This window comes from Ahaetulla prasina, chromosome 2, assembly GCF_028640845.1.
Source record: "Ahaetulla prasina isolate Xishuangbanna chromosome 2, ASM2864084v1, whole genome shotgun sequence".
Taxonomy (NCBI): Eukaryota; Metazoa; Chordata; class Lepidosauria; order Squamata; family Colubridae; genus Ahaetulla; species Ahaetulla prasina.
Window position 1 is genome coordinate 10,610,155 of NC_080540.1, and position 19,708 is coordinate 10,629,862.

Below are 19,708 nucleotides of genomic sequence, written 5' to 3' on the forward strand. Positions count from 1 at the left end.
CCCTCTGGAGGCTGGAAACAGGCCTGTTGCTGGCCTTCCTGAACTTCCGGTAGGCCTATTTTTCGCCCTCCCCGAGCCTCTGTGCACACCCTGCACTTACCTGCATCCAAAACGGGCTGCCTGGGAGGGGTGGGGCGGGGTCAGCCAGGAGTGAGATTTGGGGGTTCTCCAAACTGCACAGAATCTTAGCTAGACATTTTTCTGAACCCCTGTGAACCCCCAGCAGCCCACCCCCGCACTTCACCCCCTTCAATGGGAACCAAAAGGGCAAGCACCCTATTCAGTTGTAAAGCTACTACCAATTCTAAATTATTTTCCACCAGATTAAGTGGCTGTTAAAAAACAAACAAACCAAATTTTGAAGAATGTTACTAGGCTTTCTTTTTTAATATTCGAGTTTTATTTTAAACATATTTTCCCCATGATCTAAAAATAATCTTTTTCCCAAGCACTTCTTTTTTTTAGAAGCGTTTTATTTCAAATCCCCCCCATAAAGAAACAATACTTTACAGCTTGCCTTTCCCTCCCACCCAATTTGTGCAAATTTCCTGCCCTGCCTCAAGTTGTAAAAGACGTTCCCTTCAAGGTTCCCTTAATGTCCCGTAAGAAGAAGAAGAAAAAAACCTTCTTGTGAACTTTTCCACCTTCTTCTAATAGCAAGTGACTTGTCCTGAAGAGTATCACAGTCCCAGAGGCGCACAACTTCACTCCCACACTGTGTTGAACCAAATCGACAAATCTGCTTGCCTCATCTTTACCGAGTTCAAACAAAAACATTTGCCCAAGTCACAAATGTTAGCCCAAAAAGGTGCTGGATGAGCCATGTAAAGCTGGGCTTGTGGAGGACGATGGACAGATTAAAGGTCTTGCTTGAGTCACAGGTCAAACTCTCCCTTCAGATCCCATGGTCTCCTCTCCAAGTTTTCTTGTCCTGGAGCCAGGCTTGCATTTCTGTCTTGGAGCAATTGTGCTTTGTGAGCGGATGGCAGTGGAATTGTGGTTGGTTGCACAGTCATCCCGATGTTTAGACTCGATCTGGCTTTTTAATCCACCTATTGACTCCTTCCCAAACATCTGTGATAGGACTTGAGATAAGTGGATAAGAATGCCAAATCCCATCTGGTTATGGTACCAACCGTAACATTTCCACATTTCCAGCGAACAAAAAGAACACTCGATGATGTAATTGGTAGTTTGGGAAGACTGCGGGGAAGCCTGATTAGCTAAAACTACGGTATTTGAGAAAGGGAAAAACCAGGAAATTAGGATTTTATTAGCATCTCCCGCTGTCCCACTTTGCAAGTTATAATCCTAGCACTGGGTACAATCAGGACTCTGGGGTCCTTGGTGCTCTTTGAGCTTGGTTGTTTTCTTGCAGATGTTTCATTAGGTAATCTACTAGGTAATCTAAACTAGGTAATCTAAACTAAGTAATCAATGCTAGTTGATGTTACCTAATTTGGTCATGAAACCGCTGCAAGGAAACAACCAAGCTCAGAAAGCACCAAGGACCCCACAGTTCAATCCTGAACTACAAACATTCTCTTCTATCAGTACAATCAGGACTTTTGGCATTTGATTTTTAAACAAATCTGGGACTTCTGGCCTTTGAAGTCTGTTGTTTGTACTAGTTTATTAGCAAATTAATCATTAAAAAGTATGCTCCTGATGAGCTCTTTTAACCTTTCCGAGGAAGTCTGTCTCGTTCACTAAAGAGGTTCAAGAAATAGACAAAATGTTTAGAAGATCAAATTGGGAAGTCATTCCCACATCTGGACTGCATTTGCCTCTCTTTGATTGTAGCCGGAATATTCTGGCTAATCCTGACATTCACCTCAGTTTTTCTCCAGCTCCAGTTGTATCGCCCATATTTCTCTTAATTCTAGATGGATGAAATTTCCAGTGGTGAAATCCAATTTTTTTTACTACCGGTTCTGTGAGCGTGGTTTGGTGGGCATGGGTGTGGCTTGGTGGGCGTGGCAGGGGAAGGATACTGCAAAATCTCCATTCCCTCCCCACTCTGGGGCCAGCCAGAGTTGGTATTCGGTTCTCCAAACTACTCAAAATTTCTGCTACCGGTTCTCCGAACTGCTAAAAATTTCCGCTACCAGTTCTCCAGAACCTGTCAGAACCTGCTGGATTTAACCCCTGATTTAGTCCAACCCACAAGGCATCAGGTTAGGAAAAGAACAGTGGTTCTTAAAATGTTTGGTCCAAATGACACTTATTATTATTGAATAATGTCATTGTCCCCACAAAAGACCTGACTGTTGTTTTACACAAGTGCCTCGCCAGTAGCAGTCCCAAACTGGATCCACAACTCTCAAACCGAATCTACATATGCTATTATTTCATTAACCCCAGGAATATGCCCAAAGTATCAGCTTAGGGGTAACTGTCCCCAGTTTAAGAACCACTGCAATACCAAATATCTTTATAACTCACAATTGTATATACCTTACAATTATAAAGTTATAAATCATAAAGTTGCAAAAATACAATTATTCCCCTATAAAGAGCCCAATCAGAAGGTTTTATGTACTGCTAAGAGTCAGGAAATTGCTTTTTTTCCCCCCCTGAAAGTGTCTATTTGGATTTGGGTCAAACTTTTAAAACAAATCCTTTACTCTTAGAGAAAATTTAGAGCAAGGAAAAAAGAATTTACCCTCACCATCTGTGAAATGCTACGTTTCTATGTGCCGGAATTTCTTGAAAATGTTTATATAATCATAAACTCAGCTTTTAAGTGAGAATTAATCCCAGTTTGCTCCTTGCAACCTCGTATAAAGAAATGAGAGCAAGCAATAAAATTTAGAAACTGGCCTGTTGATTTTTCAGGGTATTATTATTATTGTGAGGACAATAATAAATCAGAGGTCTTTCCAATTTTCTCCAGTTCTTTTTCCACTCTGCAATTTTGTTTTCAGTTTGGTTCACACCTCTGCCTTTCAGTACTAATCATTTACCTGTAGGTGGAAAAGTCTGCAGAGCGAGACGCAAAAAAGGTTACGGATGGGAGAACAATCTGTTGTTTGAGTTCACAAGGTTTCCCCAGGGGACAAAAGGAATGAAAAAAAAAATCAAACCAACATTAAAAGTGCTTTTATGTCAAACTGCGTTCACCAACATACTTATGATTTTAACTCCATTTTGAATGGCATCTGCAGGAGGAGGAAAATGGAGCCTGGGTTGGGAATGAGGCTGGAGAGGGAAGGGAAAAGTCATTAGCAGGTGAGCTGCTGAGAAGCAAAAGGAGTCAAGACGGAGAGATTTTGGGTCAGAATCAGGACTTCACCGCTGCAAAGTCATTGATTCCCAGAAACAGAACTAAGAGAAGGGAAGGGAACCGGGTTTTTGGTGGCTGACATTTTGCCAGCCGATCTGATTTCTTGGCTCTCTTGAAAGCTCTCCTTTACAAAAAATAAAAATAAAAATCACAGATAGTCCTCAACTTACAACCATTAATTTAGTAACCATTCAAAAGGACAACCGCATTGAAAAAAATGATTGACAGCCAGTCCTCGTGCTATGATCGTGGGATCAAAATTTGGGAGCTTGACTCAACCGGGTTGTGTTTATGACGGCTGCAGGGTCACCAGATCCCCATTTGTGGCTTTCTGACAAGCAGAGTCCATGGAGATTTGCTTAATGACCACACAATTGGCTTTGCAGCTACCCTGACTCACTTAACAACCGTGATGAAAATTGGCCGGGACTCAACAATCACCTTGTTTAGTAATAAAAATCCTGCTCCCAATTGTAGTTGTAAATTGAGGACTAACCATGTTCAGATTAATTCCTTTTATCCTCTCAAACTCTATTTTTGAGCTCTCTCTTTCTTTTGACTGCGGTGGGTCTTTTCAAGTCTCCAAAGTTTTTTTTTTCCCCTTTTGGTTTTGATGCATTCCTCTTTTTTTCCCCAGGATGGGCCAGAAAAGCAGAACAAAGGCCGGATGTGAGGTATCCTGTTGCAAAAGGGGTTGTTGCTTTGCCTCCTTTAGTCCATCCTGCGTCCCACTCAGGACCGCTGCAATGGGTGGAAGCTGCTGGGCCGCAGTTTCATCTCGGTGAAAGGAATGGAAAACTCGAATCCTTTCCAGTTAAACCAGTTGACGCCCTGGAATGGAGGGGAGAGAGAGGGCATACGTGAGAAACACAAAGCCGAATCTGTAAAATCTAGACTCCCCTCCCCTTTATTCAAAAGAAGATCAGCGAAGTCAGAGACAGAGAGAGAGAGAAATTGAGGTGAAAAATATTATACAGGTGGTCCTCGACTTATGATCTCACTTGGAGCCCAAAATTCTATTGCTAAGTGAAACATTTATCAAGTGAATTTTGCCCCATTTTACAACTTTTCTTTTATGACTTTTCATTGCCTGCTGTGTCGGAGTGGAGGGACTTGCCCGGGCCAATTCCTCTGGCGCAGCAGGCAATGGGGTGAGCATGCGTGGTTGGTGCGAAGAACAGGGCAGTGACGGAAGCAGCTTTTTCGGTGTGTTCAAGACCTCTGGTAGTTTTTGGTGCAAGAAGCCTCTAGCCAGCCACCGTTGCTGGCTCGGTTCTGGCTGGCGAAGAGGCGGCAGCTGGGAGGCTTCTTGCACCAAAAAAAAAAAGGGGCGGCAGTTGCGCAGACATCTTGCGACAAGGGGAAAAAAATGCGGCCTGGCGGGGATCCCAGCAGTGACAGCTCAGCCCTGGCTTGCCTTCCCTTCAGCCACCAGCTACGGGAGGAAGGTAGCCCAAGGAAAGTGGCGGTCATGGGGAAGGAAGTGGAAATGGGGCGATGCATGTGACTGGCGAAGGGAGAGTGGGTGGCGAGCGGGTGGTGGCTCCAGAGCAAGGCCAGCGCCAGGGAATGGTGTGTTCCTCAACCTGACTGAGGTGGGTGGCGGCTCCATGGCCTCGGGGAATGGCGCAACTCTGGGACCCGGCCCCTGACCCAAAGTGAAGGGTAAGTGGGCAGCATGCTTACCTTTGGTGAGCTGAGCAGAGCAGGCAAGGTGCGGAGGCGACTGGCAAAGCAATTAGCTGTGCCGCATGGCAAAGCCAACATATATAGGGCTGGGCTGGGTTGGCGGGGCCAATGAGCATCGGGTGGGCGGGGTGCGCGAGTGGCGACTGGGCAACTGGGGTGGGGTTGTGGCCAGCCAGAGGTCGCTCCCGGTTCAGCAAACCAGGTCAAATTTTCCCTACCGGTTCGCCTGAACTGGTGCGAACCGACTGAATGCCACCTCTGTTCTCTAAGCAGTTTACAGCGTCAGCATATCGTCCCCCAACAATCTGGGTCCTCATTTTACCGACCTCAAAGGGATAGAAGGCTGAGTCAACCTTTAGCCGGTGAGACTCGAACTGCTGAACTGCAGGCAACTAGCAGTCAGCAGAAGTAACCTGCAGTACTGCACTCTAACCACTGTGCCACCACAGCTCTTAGCACTTAGCACATCTAGTTGTAATTTGTATCTGGTTTTCCCTACGAGGCTGACATCAATCTTGCAAGGCTCTTCTCTGTCTCCTTTACAGCCTGACAAGTGATAAGGAAGGTTTCTCCTGAGCCGATTGCCTTGTCCACTATTAAGCTGAGGGCTATGTTGTCTCTTATCTGATTGCTCCCTTGGCTTAGTCTCACAAGGTCTTTTCTTACATACCATTACATCATTCCCCCCAAAAGTATAAGCTGCCTTTTGCTCCATCCCACCTGCCCATCCGGGATTACCTGGTGATCACGGTTGTTAGCATAGAGCCCATTGAGGTTGGTGTAGTGGCAGTTGCGATACCACCATGCCCCACGGTAAGAGATGGCACAGGGGATGATGACCCGATTCGGATCCCGGTCCCGAGTGGAGAAAACACTCCCTGAGTGGTAGCTTAAGGCATCGCCTGGGTGAGAGAGAACATGGGAAAGTGAGAGTGAAAAACAACCACAGTCCTCCCTCCTGAATTTCTGGCTGCCCACAAAGGACTCTCAAGAATTATCTTCTTCCCTGGGTACGTGAATCTCTTCTGCTACAGGTAATCCTTGATTTAAGATTGATTGAATTTATGATGGACCTCCACAGATCTATTTACAACCCATTTTGGAGTAACAAGGACTGCAACTCCCCATGTCACATAATCACATTTTGGGTGCTTGGCCAATAACCCTTTTTGGGGTGGGGGGGAAGATCATGGCTTACATAGAAACCATCTCCAGCTTTGCTCTTCAAATAGTCATAACTTGGTTATGGTTTTCCATATGGTTTTCCCATCATCTCCCATTTTCTAAAACTCACACCTGAGTATTCTAGTCCTTTCCATTTTCTAACACCATATCTATCCATGATTGCATATATATTCACTTACGGCCTTTCCATAAAACTCCCTAACCATGGGCAATGCTTCAACTTCAGTGGACACTTCATTAGTCCTATTGGAAAGGCTTGGAAAGATGACACCCCAGCACAGAAGCACAGTGAAAGCCTGCTTTTCTGGACCACTGCAGAATAGACTAGACTAGACTAGACTAGACTAGACTAGACTAGACTAGACTAGACTAACAGAGTTGGAAGGGATCTTGGAGGTCTTCTAGTCCAACCTCCTGCTCAGGCAGGAAACCCTATACCATTTCAGACAAACGATTATCCAATTTTTTCTTACAAACTTTCAGTGTTGGAGCATTCACAACTTCTGGAGGCAAGTTGTTCCATTGATTAATTGTTTTCACTGCTTTGGGGTTCTCATCGTTGTGGATGTATTTAGTGGTGGGAGTTAGCTGGTTTGAACCGGTTTGGGCAAAGTGGTAGTTAAATTGCTGGCTGGTCCTGCCCCACCCCTTCCAGGGGTCCCATGCACCCCATTTTGGCTCCCAGGAGGCTGCAGGGAGGCCTATCAGGCCCAAAATGGGGTGCAGGGGTGTGTGGTGCCTCCCCCCACCCCCACAGCCTGTTTTCATTCCCAGGAGGCTGCAGGGAGGCCTACTAAGCAGGGGTGAAATTCAAAATTTTTCCCTACTGGTTGTGTGGGCGTGGCTTGGTGGGCATGGCAGGGGAAGGTTTCTGCAAAATCTCCATTCCCACCCCACTCGGGCCAGCCAGAGGTACCACCTGTTACCAGTTCAATTACTATTTATTGCCGGTTCTCCAAACTACTCAAAATTGCCGCTACCAGTTCTCCAGAACCTGTCAGAATCTGCTGAATTTTACCCCTGCTACTAGACCCAAAACGGGGTGCGGGGGGGGGAAACGGCGTGTCCACCCCCGTGGCCCGTTTTTGCTCCCAGGAGGGTACAGGAGACCGAGTGCTGCCTGTCATACCCCCTGGCCACGCCCACTATGGCCACGCCCACCCATCCAGTCATTAGGGCAGAGAACCAGTTGTTCGATTATTTGAATCCCGTCACTGGATGCATTACTTGGAACCCTGACACACAGTCCCACAGCTTTGCTCACCAGCTGTGCCATTGTAATTGCCCAGATGCAGGCGATAATGGTCAGCCGGAGGGTCCACGCGGAAGTTCTGATAGGTAGCATAGACAGACTCATCCCCAGCACGGAGATCCACACGTAGTTCGTAGTCCCCCGAAGAGGTCAGCTGGTGCAGAGCATTGTTTCCTGGAATCCAAAGAGAAAAGCGAGGATCAGTCTTCTGAAGGACAGACTCTGTTACATATAATGATGTAACAGACTCCGTTGGAAAGAGTCCCCAGGCTGAGGAGACATCATCCCGGAGAGAATCGATCTATGTGGTCACCAAACAACGACTTGATGGCACATAATCAATCAATGTTCTGAAGGAAGTTAAAGAAGGAGTAATATTTACAAATGGAATCATTATGGAACTTGTATGCAAGTGTGGCAGTTAGTACAGCCTTATTATCATTTATATTTTTTTCAAAAATATCAACATTTATTATGGTATAAAGTAGAAATAAAGATCATGAGAGAATAACAATGTCGGCTGGCGGCCCCCAGAGGAAGGGCCTTCTCTGTGGGGGCTCCCACACTTTGGAACGAGCTTCCCCCAGGCTTACGTCAAATACCTGACCTTCGGACTTTCCGCCGCGAACTGAAGACATACCTTTTTATTCGCGCGGGGCTGGCCTAAATTTAAAATTTTATATTTTAAATTTTAAATTTTAAATTATATAAATTTTATCGATTTTAAATTTTCTACTAATTTTAAATGGGGTTTGGTTTTATAAATTTTAAGGTTCTAGGCTAATTATAATAAGTTTTTTAATTCGTATTTTAAATTGTATATTGAGGTGTTTTGTATTTTATTGTTGCCTGTACACCGCCCTGAGTCCTTCGGGAGAAGGGTGGTATAAAAATCAAATAAATAATAATAATAATAATAATAATAATAATAATAATAATAATAATAATAATAATAAGGAAAAGTAAAGAAGGGGAGAGGGGTGTAAGGTAAAAGGGAGAGAAAAAAGCAGCGACTTTCAACTTTTTTGCTTCAGTAGAGTACAACATAGAGTTATTTTAGTGATGTTAACCATTTCGGTAACAAGATTGTGAGAATCAAAGCTTCACACCCCCCCCCCCAATTTCAAGCATAAAGTCCAGAAATGGGTTCAGCTGAAAAAATCCCTTATTCTTCTGTGGGCTCAGTTTCCAGTTTGTAAAAGGACAGGAAGGATAAAATGGTAGAAATATCTGGCTACACGGATGAGGAGATGCAGGCAAAGTTATAGACTTACCTAGCCAAAATTCCCGGGTGAGGTTGCCAAAGCCAAGAGCATAATTTTGCCAGTCCCGCCAGAAATCTGTCTCACCATTCATCCGACGTTGAAAGACCTGAGGGGCGGGGAGGAGGAGGAGAAGGAGAAGGAGAAGGAGGATGCCACGATGGAGAAGGAAGGAAAGAAAATCGATAGTGATCAGATATCAGAAAGCAATAAAACTCCAAGATGTCCTTCTTCATGATAATTTAAAGCAACTTTTCTCAATGTCTATGGCAGGGGCGCCAACCTCAATTTCATTGAGGACCGCATCAGGATTGTGTTTGACCTCAGGGGAGCTGGGGGGCATGGCCATAGTAGGCATGGCCAACATGACAACACTCATGTCGGGGGACGCCTGTGGTGGCCAACTGCTCTGCCATCAAAAATGGCTCCCAAGCATTGTTTTTGGCTGGGAGGGCGGTCTGCAACTCTCGACCAGCAAAAATGGAATTTGGGGGCCATGCGCGGCCCTTGCAAGCTCCATTTTTGCTGGCAGAGTCATCATGGGCCGGTCTTTTACTGTTTCCAGGGTGGCCCCATAGTGTTGTGGTCCCCCAGCAGCCTGCGGAGCTGGCAACGGAGTCAGACAGCGATGAGGCTGAGGAAGAGCGTGGGCCAGTCCTGGAGGCTGGGGAAAGCCCAGATGAGAGCTCTGCATCAGAGGCAGAGATGGGGCCAGGACCATCGGGGAGTGAGGTGTGGACTCCAGAGTCTCCAGAGACTGACAGTAGTGAGGCAGAGGAACAGGAGGAGCCTGTTCCTAATGCAAGCATGAGAAGAGCTGTCAGAAGGCAAGAGCAGCTCAAGCAAAGAGGACGACTTGGGAGTAAGGCCAGGAGATGATTGGTCCCTCCCATAAGGCTTAAAAGACCAGCAACGGCATTTGGGCTTTGCCGGAAAACAATGTTGCTAGCTTCATCTTCTTGCATTTATTTTTGTATCGGTGTCTTCTAAACGTTTGCAAAGAAAGGCCTTTGGCAGTTTGCCTAATTGGACCAAGGTTTGCGATAGGACTGAGGAATTTGTGTTGGGAGGAATTTGCTTTAAGTTAGTTGAACTACGTTGAGAATGAAGTAATTCTCAGCTGTTCGAATAAAGTTTGTTTGTTTTTTCACTGACTGAGTTTCCTACTGCCTACTGGGGCCTGGGTCACAACACACAGGCCAAATCTAAGCACCACGTGGGCCAGATGTGGCCCCCAGGCCTTGAGTTTGACACCCCTGGTCTATGGAGATCCTCAGCCATCTAGGTCATGATTGCCCCAAAGGTGCTTTTTCAAGAGGCAACTGGACTTCCTTGTTTTTCTTTGAAGATATTTCGCTTCTCATCCAAGAAGCTTCTTCAGCTCTGTCTGGCTGGTGGGGACTAGAAGGATTTATAATCCCTGCAGATAGCTGGTCATTTGCATCCTTTTAGAGAGTCGGCAGTTCCAAGAAGGCTCCACACCCATCTGCACCACTCAGGTGACCCTGATGGCACAGATAAACCTCCATGTGGTCTCAGTGACCTTCTAAAAGAATGCAAATGACAATGAAGAATGCAGTGGTCTGCAAGGACCATGAATTCTTCCATTCCCCACCATCCAGCCAGACCTGAAGAAGCTTCTTGGATGAGAAGCAAAACATCTTCAAACCCCCCCCCCCGCCGAAAGTCCAATTGGTCTTGAAAAAGCACCTTAGTGCCAATTTTTCTCATTATACAGAAACATCTACATATGTCAGATTATGAAACATACATCCTAACATGAGTATGCATGTTCGACCCTTTCACATATGAGTCACAACATTGCACCCAAATATGTTAGGGGCAGAGCTTGTGCCATGTTTCCGGTTTGTCGCTTCGTCTCCCTTATGCTCTTTGTACATGATTATCTTATCACAGGTCCTGAATTTGATCAGTAGAAAGCTGATGTTATTGTGGTTCCGTGTCTCACAACTTCACAATGACTTCTGCAGATATAAACACCGGAGTAGAGTTTTTCCACCTTGGCAACCTTAAGCTTTGTGGATTTCAACTCCCAGAATTGTGCTAGCTGGGCAATTCTGAGAGTCAAAAGTCTGCATGTCTTAAACTTGGAAAAATTCTGCATTAGAATATCCTTCTTTAACTTGGCACCTTCTACATCTGTTGGCTCAAAATGACCATTCTCTAAGAATAGCATGTTGGCTATGGATGAATGTCCATAGCTATTGTCTGATGTGTCCAGAAAGTTGGGAAAGGCTGCTGCTTTAAAGACTTCCATTAGTTTCCCTTCGTTAACCCCACCATTTAAAATTCTTCAACTGCCAAGGTCTGCAGCTGAAAAAAACCAGCACGGATGAAATCATGGCTGGAGGAAACAACGATTCTGTTAACTCCGAAGCTAACCTGACCAAGGCCATTTTGAGGCTTCAGTGTTGCCACACAGGAGCTGAGGGATAGGGAGGTGGGGAATAGAGATAGCTGGGTTTTGTAGCCAAAACAAAATACTTTCTCCTGGGAACCAAGGACATTCTCACACATGGTCAGAGAGAGGAGGAGTGACATTACCCGGCAACCGAACGACAACCTGATTGGACCATGTGACTGATTGTTTGGGGAAGGGGAAAAACGTTTACTTTTAAGTAGGCGAAAACCATGGGAACCTTCAGAGTCGGTTTTCACCAGAACTGTGCCAATATGATATATCCAATAAAACTATTCTTTTAGGAATCTACTGGCCTCTGAGTTTTGTTTGCTATGGGATTATTACTTGGAACTCTGACAGCTTCTTTTTCAAGAAACTGTAGTTTGACCATCACCAACCCAACTGTACTGTTCATACTCACAATCCAGCCTCCCCCATCGGTCTCCATATCACAGAACACCTTCAAGGGACGTTCCCGGTTGCCCCCTAGATAAATTGTTGTTACTCGTGAAGCTCCTGGCCCATTCTGGATTTCTTCCGAACAGTCCCGAGGGAAGGGGTATGTCAAGTGCCCTGTCCAAGAAAGAAAGGGTGATCACTGGATCCATTCAGGGTTTTAGGAAGTCCCAGAGATAGTCTGTCCCAAACATAGACCTATCAGGGAGCCTATAATGTTATTACCAGTGGTGAAGGACGTGGAGACGGGAGCTGTTGGTGTTCCTCTCCTCACTGCCTGGACTTGGACCTGATACCGGCTTGAAGGAATCAGATCTTGAAGTTCATACGAGGTGACGGAAGCATCCAGAGGGATCTCCTGTGGAGAACAAAATAAAGGCGGGGAAATTTAGGCCAGCAATATATTAGCGCTTTTTGTTGCAGCTATATGGAGAACAATACATGAAATGTCCCAAAGGTGCTTTTTCAAGAGGCAACTGAAAAACTGTGGCTAGGTACCTTTGATTGTCCATCGGGGGTCTCATAACTCAACAGATATCCCTCAGATGGGGCACCAGGGGGTGACCAGGTGAGACGCACACTGCGGGGGGAAATTTCCATAGCATGCAGGTCCCGGGGCCCATCCGCTCCTGCAGGAGGAGGAGGAAAGTGAGAGTTTAAAAAAAAAAAAAGAACAAAATTGTACAATTAGGAATTTAACACTGCCTTGTGCTATAGAGCAGCAGAGAAAAAATTTATGAAGTCTTTTGGGAAATGAAGCCAAAGGGATGTTTTGCCCAATGTTTCCAAAAAATTATCCTGAGAAATTCTAAACGGGGTATGACAAACAAGACAATCTGGTTTAACTAGCCCTGGCTTATGGTGTTGCATGAACTCTGCTGCCTTTTTTCTTCTTCAAGCACCTGGCACTCATGTGGCATATTTCCCTCCAAGATGGCTGAATTTTTAGTGGAAATGAAATGTCATGTCTGAAAATTCACTAATGTTAAAATTGGGTTTTGAACGGAGACAACTTCCTTGAGCGTTCAGCTTTGTCACGCATCATGTTTAATGTATGAGAAAGATACAGCAAAATCAAAATAGGAAGCTAGCATGGAAGGTCACAAATTACAATCAATCAATCAGAATAGAGCTAGAAGGGACTTATTAATTAATTTTAAATGGGTTTTTTAGTCTAGTATATTTTAACCTATCAGGCTAATTTTAAAATAAGTTTTTTAATCTGCATTTTAAATTGTATATTGTATTATCTGTTTCATTTTTGCCTGTACACCGCCCTGAGTCCTTCGGGAGAAGGGCGGTATAAAAATCAAATAAATAATAATAATAATAATAATAATTAGAGGTCTTCTAGCTCAGCCCTCTGCTCAAGCAAGAGACTCTATACCATTTCAGACAAGTGACTGTCCAGTCTCTTCTTAAAAACCTCCAGTGATGAAGCACCCACAACTTCTGAAGGCAACCTGTTCTACTGCCCAATTGTTCTCATTGTTAGGAAGTTTCTCCTCAGTTCCAGGTTGCTTCTCTCCTTCCATCCATTGTTTCTTGTCCTGCCTTCTGGTGCTTTGGAAAATAAGTTGATCCCCCTCCTCTTTGTAGCAGCTTTTCAAATACTGGAAGACTGCTATCATGTCACCCCTAGTCCTCCTTTTCTCTAAACTAGTCATACCCAATTCCTGCCACCATTCTTTGTATGTTTTAAAGGTCTCCAGGCATCTTAGCTACTCTTCTCTGCACTTTTTCCCCCAAGTCTCAACATCTTTTTTGTAATCTGGTGACCAGTTTGGATGCCATATTCCAGGTGTGGCCTTTCTAAGGATTTATAAAGCGGTACTAACACTTCACGTGATTCTAAGCCTCTTTTTAGGCAACCAAGGATTGTATTAGCTTTTTTGGGACATCATGTGTAGTAATTGTGGCAAAAAGGTCATAAAATTGGTTATGGTCACATGATGCAACACTTATTTTGCATCGGGCTGTTCTCCAAAGCACTTGAGGGTAGAACAAGAAGCAATGGGTGGAAACTAATCAAGGAAAGAAGCAACTTAGAACTAAGGAGAAATTTCCTGACAATTAGAACAATTAATAAGTGGAACAACTTGCCTCCAGAAATGGTGAATGTTCCAACACTGGAAATTTTTAAGAAAATGTTGGATAACCATCTGTCTGAAATGATGTAGGGTTTCCTGCCTGGGCAGGGGGTTGGACTAGAAGACCTCCAAGGTCCCTTCCAACTCTGTTGTTGTTGCTGTTGTTGTTGTTGCTGTTGTTGTTGTTATTATTAACCATGCCACTTAACAATGAATTTTCTGGTCCCAGTTGGGGTTGTAAGTCAAGGGCTACCTGTAGAGATATCTTTTTTTACTCTTCAAAAGCATCACTATGGGCTCGACTATTCACTCGGATTTACGGATTGACAGGTTAATTGATTACATACCATCGAGTGATGAATCTTAGCAACCACATAGGTGCATCTTTCCAGGAGGGCCTGTTCCCCAACCTGGCACTTCAGGTCTTCCAGTAGTTCACCCACTATCGCCACTGTAATGGAGCCCATCCACTCACCGGTGGTGAAAGTAGCGCTGATGGGAGAACTTCGGTTTCCTTCTTTTTCCCCATAGACATTGGCCCAATATTCCATGTCCCTTTGCAGCTCTGACAGCTGAAGCTGGACACGATTTCCTGGAACCGATTCGGAGACCTGTGAGCCTGGGGGTTGTGGGGGATGGAAAATGCCAAAATAGGTAAATACAGAGATGAAATCTATTCCGAGTGCAGCCTAAGAATAGAATAGAATAGAATTTTTTATTGGCCAAGTGTGATTGGACACACAAGGAATTTGTCTTGGTGCATATGCTCTCAGTGTACACAAAAGAAAAGATACGTTCATCAAGGTACAACATTTACAACACAATTGATGGTCAATATATCAATATAAATCATAAGGATTGCCAGTAACAAAGTTATAGTCATACAGTCATAAATGGAAAGAGATTGATGATGGGAACGATGAGAAGATTAATAGTAGTGCAGATTCAGTAAATAGTTTGACAGTGTTGATGGAATTATTTGTTTAGCAGAGTGATGGCCTTCGGGAAAAAACTGTTCTTGTGTCTAGTTGTTCTGGTGTGCAGTGCTCTATAATGTCGTTTTGAGGGTAGGAGTTGAAACAGTTTATGTCCTGGATGTGAGGGATCTGTAAATATTTTCACGGCCCTCTTCTTGATTCGTGCAGTATACAGGTCCTCAATGGAAGGCAGGTTGGTAGCAATTATTTTTTCTGCAGTTCTAATTATCCTCTGAAGTCTGTGTTTTTCTTGTTGGGTTGCAGAACCGAACCAGACAGTTATAGAGGTGCAAATGACAGACTCAATAATTCCTCTGTAGAATTGGATCAGCAGCTCCTTGGGCAGTTTGAGCTTACTGAGTTGGCGCAGAAAGAACATTCTTTGTTGTCCTTTTTTAATGATGTTTTTGGTGTTAGCTGTCCATTTGAGATCTTGCGATATGATAGAACCCAGAAATTTGAAGGTTTCTACTGTTGATACTGTGTTGTCAAGTATTGTGAGAGGTGGAAGTATGGAAGGGTTTCTCCTAAAGTCTACCACCATTTCTACGGTTTTGAGTGTGTTCAGTTCCAGATTGTTTTGGTTGCACCACAAGGCTAGTCGTTCGACCTCTCGTCTATATGCGGATTCGTCATTCTCTCGAATAAGTTAAACCAGATAAACAGTCTAGGACAGGGGTCTCCAAACTTGGCAGTTTTAAGACTTGTGGGCTTCAGCTCCCAGAATTCTCCAGTCAATTGTCAACTCTGAAGTAAAACTGGCTGAAGCCGTCTTTTCAGTGGTGGGATTCAGCCAGTTCGCACCACTTCGGGAGAACCGGCTGTTAACTTTCTGAGCAATTTGGTGAACTGGTTGTTTGGAAGAAATCATTAGGGCAGAGAACCGGTTGTTAAATTATTTGAATCCCACCACTGCATCTTTTGCTGCCTCATAGTTGCCACGAACTCTGGAGGTGGGGAGGGGGGGGAAGGGAAATAACGCTTGGAACTCACTACCTGATTCTATAGTCTCTACTCAAAACCCCAAAATCTTCAACCAAAAACTGTCTACTATTGACCTCACCCCATTCCTAAGAGGACTATAAGGGGTGTGCATAAGAGCACAAAAGTGCCTACCGTTCCTGTCCTATTGTTCCCTTCATTATATCAAATTAACATAGTTGTTGCATACTTTTACTTATATATACTTTTTTCTCTCATGATGGGTTACTGTTTTTTTTTTCATAAAAAAGTTTTATTTTTACAATCATATCAAACAGCTCATCCAATGTACAGTTATATACAATTAGTCGAGCTTGCCCAGTCACCACCCCTCTTTTTAACACTCTTCCCTCTTCTACCTTCTTCTACTTTCCAGACCTTCCTCTCCTTCTTTTATCTACATCCTCTCCTCCCTCCACCCTACACCTTCCTTCTTGAATTGAGAGTGTGATTATGTGTGGAGTGACTAGAGATTATAATTTAGGAATTATTTTGGATTATGATTGTTAGTTTTGATACCCTGCATTTTGTTCTGGGAAGTCGAGGTGGGGGGTAAGGGGGAGGGGAATTGGGGGGTTGAGGGTAGAGGATGGAGTGATGTTTAAGGTACAGGGATTATTGAAGATGTATAAATATAATTAATGTAGGGTCGGGTCTGCCCAGTTACCATTTTAGAACGGTGAGGAGGGAGAAAAGAGGAGAGAGTAGGAGGTAGAAAAGAAGAGAAGAGGAAGGAAGAGGGGTAGAAGATGGGTTATTGTTTATGTTGATGATTGTATATACTGTTGTGACAAAATGAAATAAAAAAAAATAGATAGACTGGCTAGCAATCATAACAAAAAACTTTCTCATGGGAACCAAGATCATCCCAACAGGTGGCAGTTGGAGGAGAAGAGGAGTGATAGAGGAACCCGCCAAACACCTTAATCGGACAATGTGACCTGTGACATTTGGGGAGGGGAAACAATTGCTCTTTTAATTATGCTACCGACACGGGAAAACTTTCAGAGTTGGCTTTCACTAGCTGTGCCGATATAATGCGCTCAATAAACATGTTCTTTGAGGAATCTGCCCGCCTCAGAGTTCTGCTTCCAATGGGTGCGTTACTTGGAACGCTGAAACCAACATGGCTGTCTGGGAAATTCTGGGAGTTGAAGTCCACAAGTCTTAAAATTGCCAAGTTTGGGGGCCCCTGGACTAGGAGGAATAAATAACAGAGTACAGAAGGCAATAAGATGAGAAATATCAAGACACGAGATTAAAATATTACAGGAAAAGAAAACGCAACTAAATCTTCAAACATGCTGCCTCTCAACACCTTCCTGTCCTGGCATCCAGGACAAAATTTAATCCATTGCTTTCTCCTCTCTAAACTTCCCACTGCTCTTTCTGGGGGATTTCGTTACCTCCATTCAAACATGACTTTTTCAGAGTTCTTTGCTTATAGATTCTTCCTTTTACATAACAGTTTTCAATTTGGTCCTCATTCAAATAACCTTTTGTGCCATTGTCAGAACTTGAGAATCGAGTCATAAGTACCTTTTGGGAGGGGGGGAGGGCATCATAATTTTGAATGATTGCTTAGTGACTGGTCGTTAAGCAAGGACTGTCTGCATTCAAGGTTCAAGCGGGCACGTATAGAAAAGCACAGAGATGACTTGGCAGGAGGAACATGAAGGCATTGAGCGAAGAGGGATGAAAAAAACCCTGAAGATTGTCCATACGCTCAGGAAAATATCATGTTTTGAATTAAAGCGTCCGCAACATGGTGTGAAGACACTGAGCTGGTCGATCGGAAGATCAACAGTTCAGTGGTTCGAATCCCTTGTGCCGTGTAATGGGGTGAGCTCCCGTTACTTGTCCCAGTTTCTGTCAACCTAGCAGTTCGAAAGCATGTAAAAATGCAAGTAGAAAAATAGGGACCATCTTTGGTGGGAAGGTAACAGCGTTTTGTGCGCCTTTGGCGTTTAGTCATGCCGTCCACATGACCACGGAGATGTCTTCGGACAGAGCTGGCTCTTCGGCTTTGAAACGGAGATGAACACTGCTCCCTAGAGTCAGGAATGAGTAGCACATATGTGCAAGGGGAACCTTTACCTTTAACATGGTGTGAGACCACATTTATGTTGGTGAGTTAGCCTTTTTTGGAATGAGGCATGAGCTCAAAAGGCAGGTTTATGGCCAACTGATTGACTCCCCATACTTCACAAGTTCTTATTTCTTACCGGTGCTGGTGATAGGTCCGTACGTGACGATGTAATTGTTCATCTCAGCCACAGCAGGGTGCCACATCAGCACGGCAGAGGTATCGGTTACATTGACAGCCCGCAAATTGGAAGGACCGTCTGGCACTGTGAATTAAAGGAGAGGATTGCCTGAATGTTTCTCCCAAAAGGAACTCCCTACACCAGAGTTCCCCAAACCTTTCCCGGTTGGTGGCCCAGAGCAGGGTAGAGGGGGAAGGAGGGAATGATTTTGTGGGAGGGGCAGGTGCATGTGCTTGTGTGCGCGCACGAGCACCCGCGACATTCGTAGCAAATGCTCTCATGAGTGGGATGGCAAGCACCCGCAATGAGGCTTGCATGAGTGGGACCCTGACCGCCCACGATGACGCTTGTACAAATGGGGCCACGACTTTTTTATTTATTTATTTACATTTATATCCCGCCCTTCTCCGAAGACTCAGGGCGGCTTACAGTGTATAAGGCAATAGTCTCATTCTACTTGTATATTTACAAAGTCAACTTATTGCCCCCCCAACAATCTGGGTCCTCATTTTACCTACCTTATAAAGGATGGAAGGCTGAGTCAACCTTGGGCCGGGCTTGAACCTGCAGTAATTGCAGGCTGCTGTGTTCTAATAACAGGCTTCTTACCAGCCTGAGCTACCACTGCCCACGACGACACTTGTGTGACTCAGGCTGCGACCGCCTGCGATGCTTGTGGCGATGCTCACATGAGTGGGGCCAAGCGTGCAAATGAGCATGCAATGGCTGGCCACTCACACAACCCAGTGGCGATTAAGTCAATAGTCAGCTGCGTTCCACAGGTTGGGAACCCCTGCCATACACTGTGGAAGAAGACATGACTCTCTGGAAGGGCACAGTGTGGTATGTAACCCAGTGGTGGAATTCAATTTTTTTTACTACTGGTTCTGTGGGTGTGGCTTGGTGGGTGTGGTGTGGCTTGGTGGGTATGGTTTGGTGGGTGTGGCAGGGGAAGGATACTGCAAAATCTCCATTCCCACCCCACAATGGAGCCAGCCAGAGGCGGTATTTGCCGGTTCTCTGAACTATCAAAATTTCCACTACCGGTTCTCCAGAACCTGTCAGAAATTGCTGAATAGCACCCCTGATATAATCACCATCTATCTCCTGTCAATAACACAGTCCTTCCAGCAGTACCAAGAAGGTTCCACACCCATTTGCCCTCAATGGCCCCAATGATTCTCAAAGAGTCAATGACCGACCTTCAGAGTGCTAAGGACCAGATGACGGTGAAGAATATAAATCCTTCCATTTCCCACCATTCTGCCAGAACTGAAGAGGTTTCCCAGATGAGAAGCAAAATGTTTTTAAGAGGGGGAAAAAAGCCCCAAGAAAGTCCAGTTGCCTTTTGAACCTTTGGGATAAGTATAACCTGGTGTTGTTTTCCACCAGCAGCCTGTGGAGCTGGCAGCAGAGTTGGACAGTGAGGAGGCTGGGGAGGACAATGGGCCAGTCCTGGAGTCAAGGGAAGGCCCGGACAAGGATTCTGCATTGGAGGCAGAGATGGGGCCAGGGCCATCTGGGAGCGATGCGCGGACTCTGGAGCCGCCAGAGGTGGACAGCAGAGAGGGAGAGGAACAGGAGGAGCCTGTTCCTACTGCACACATGAGAAAAGCTGCCAGAAGGCAAGACCAGCTAAAGCAAAAAGGACGACTCGGGAGTAAGGCCAGGAGATGATTGGCCCCTCCCATAAGGCTTAAAAGAGTAGCAACGGCTCTTGGGCTCTTTGTAGGAAAGCAACATTGTTACATTTGTTTCTAGTCGGCGTCTCTTGTTTCTGAATTTCGTGGGGCTTTGGCAAGAAAAGCCTTTGGCAAGGTGCCAAAGAAGAAAAAGGTTTG

General features: G+C 44.9%; 1 protein-coding gene across 6 annotated transcripts in view; it reads right to left on the reverse strand.

The window, feature by feature from the left end:
• Window positions 1–377: 377 nt before the first annotated feature.
• The window catches only part of TNXB (tenascin XB), a 153,634-nt gene continuing 134,303 nt past the window's right edge, over window positions 378–19,708 (reverse strand). For all 6 annotated transcript variants that reach the window (XM_058173620.1, XM_058173618.1, XM_058173617.1 and 3 more), the window contains 9 exons: window positions 17,826–17,951; window positions 14,118–14,261; window positions 12,051–12,181; window positions 11,778–11,910; window positions 11,518–11,669; window positions 8,687–8,783; window positions 7,425–7,586; window positions 5,714–5,877; window positions 378–4,117 (listed from right to left, as the gene is read on the reverse strand). In XM_058173620.1, coding sequence (XP_058029603.1) covers window positions 4,019–4,117; window positions 5,714–5,877; window positions 7,425–7,586; window positions 8,687–8,783; window positions 11,518–11,669; window positions 11,778–11,910; window positions 12,051–12,181; window positions 14,118–14,261; window positions 17,826–17,951 — 1,208 coding nt within the window. In that variant the 3' untranslated portion in view covers window positions 378–4,018. The remainder of the gene's footprint in view (window positions 4,118–5,713; window positions 5,878–7,424; window positions 7,587–8,686; window positions 8,784–11,517; window positions 11,670–11,777; window positions 11,911–12,050; window positions 12,182–14,117; window positions 14,262–17,825; window positions 17,952–19,708) is intronic.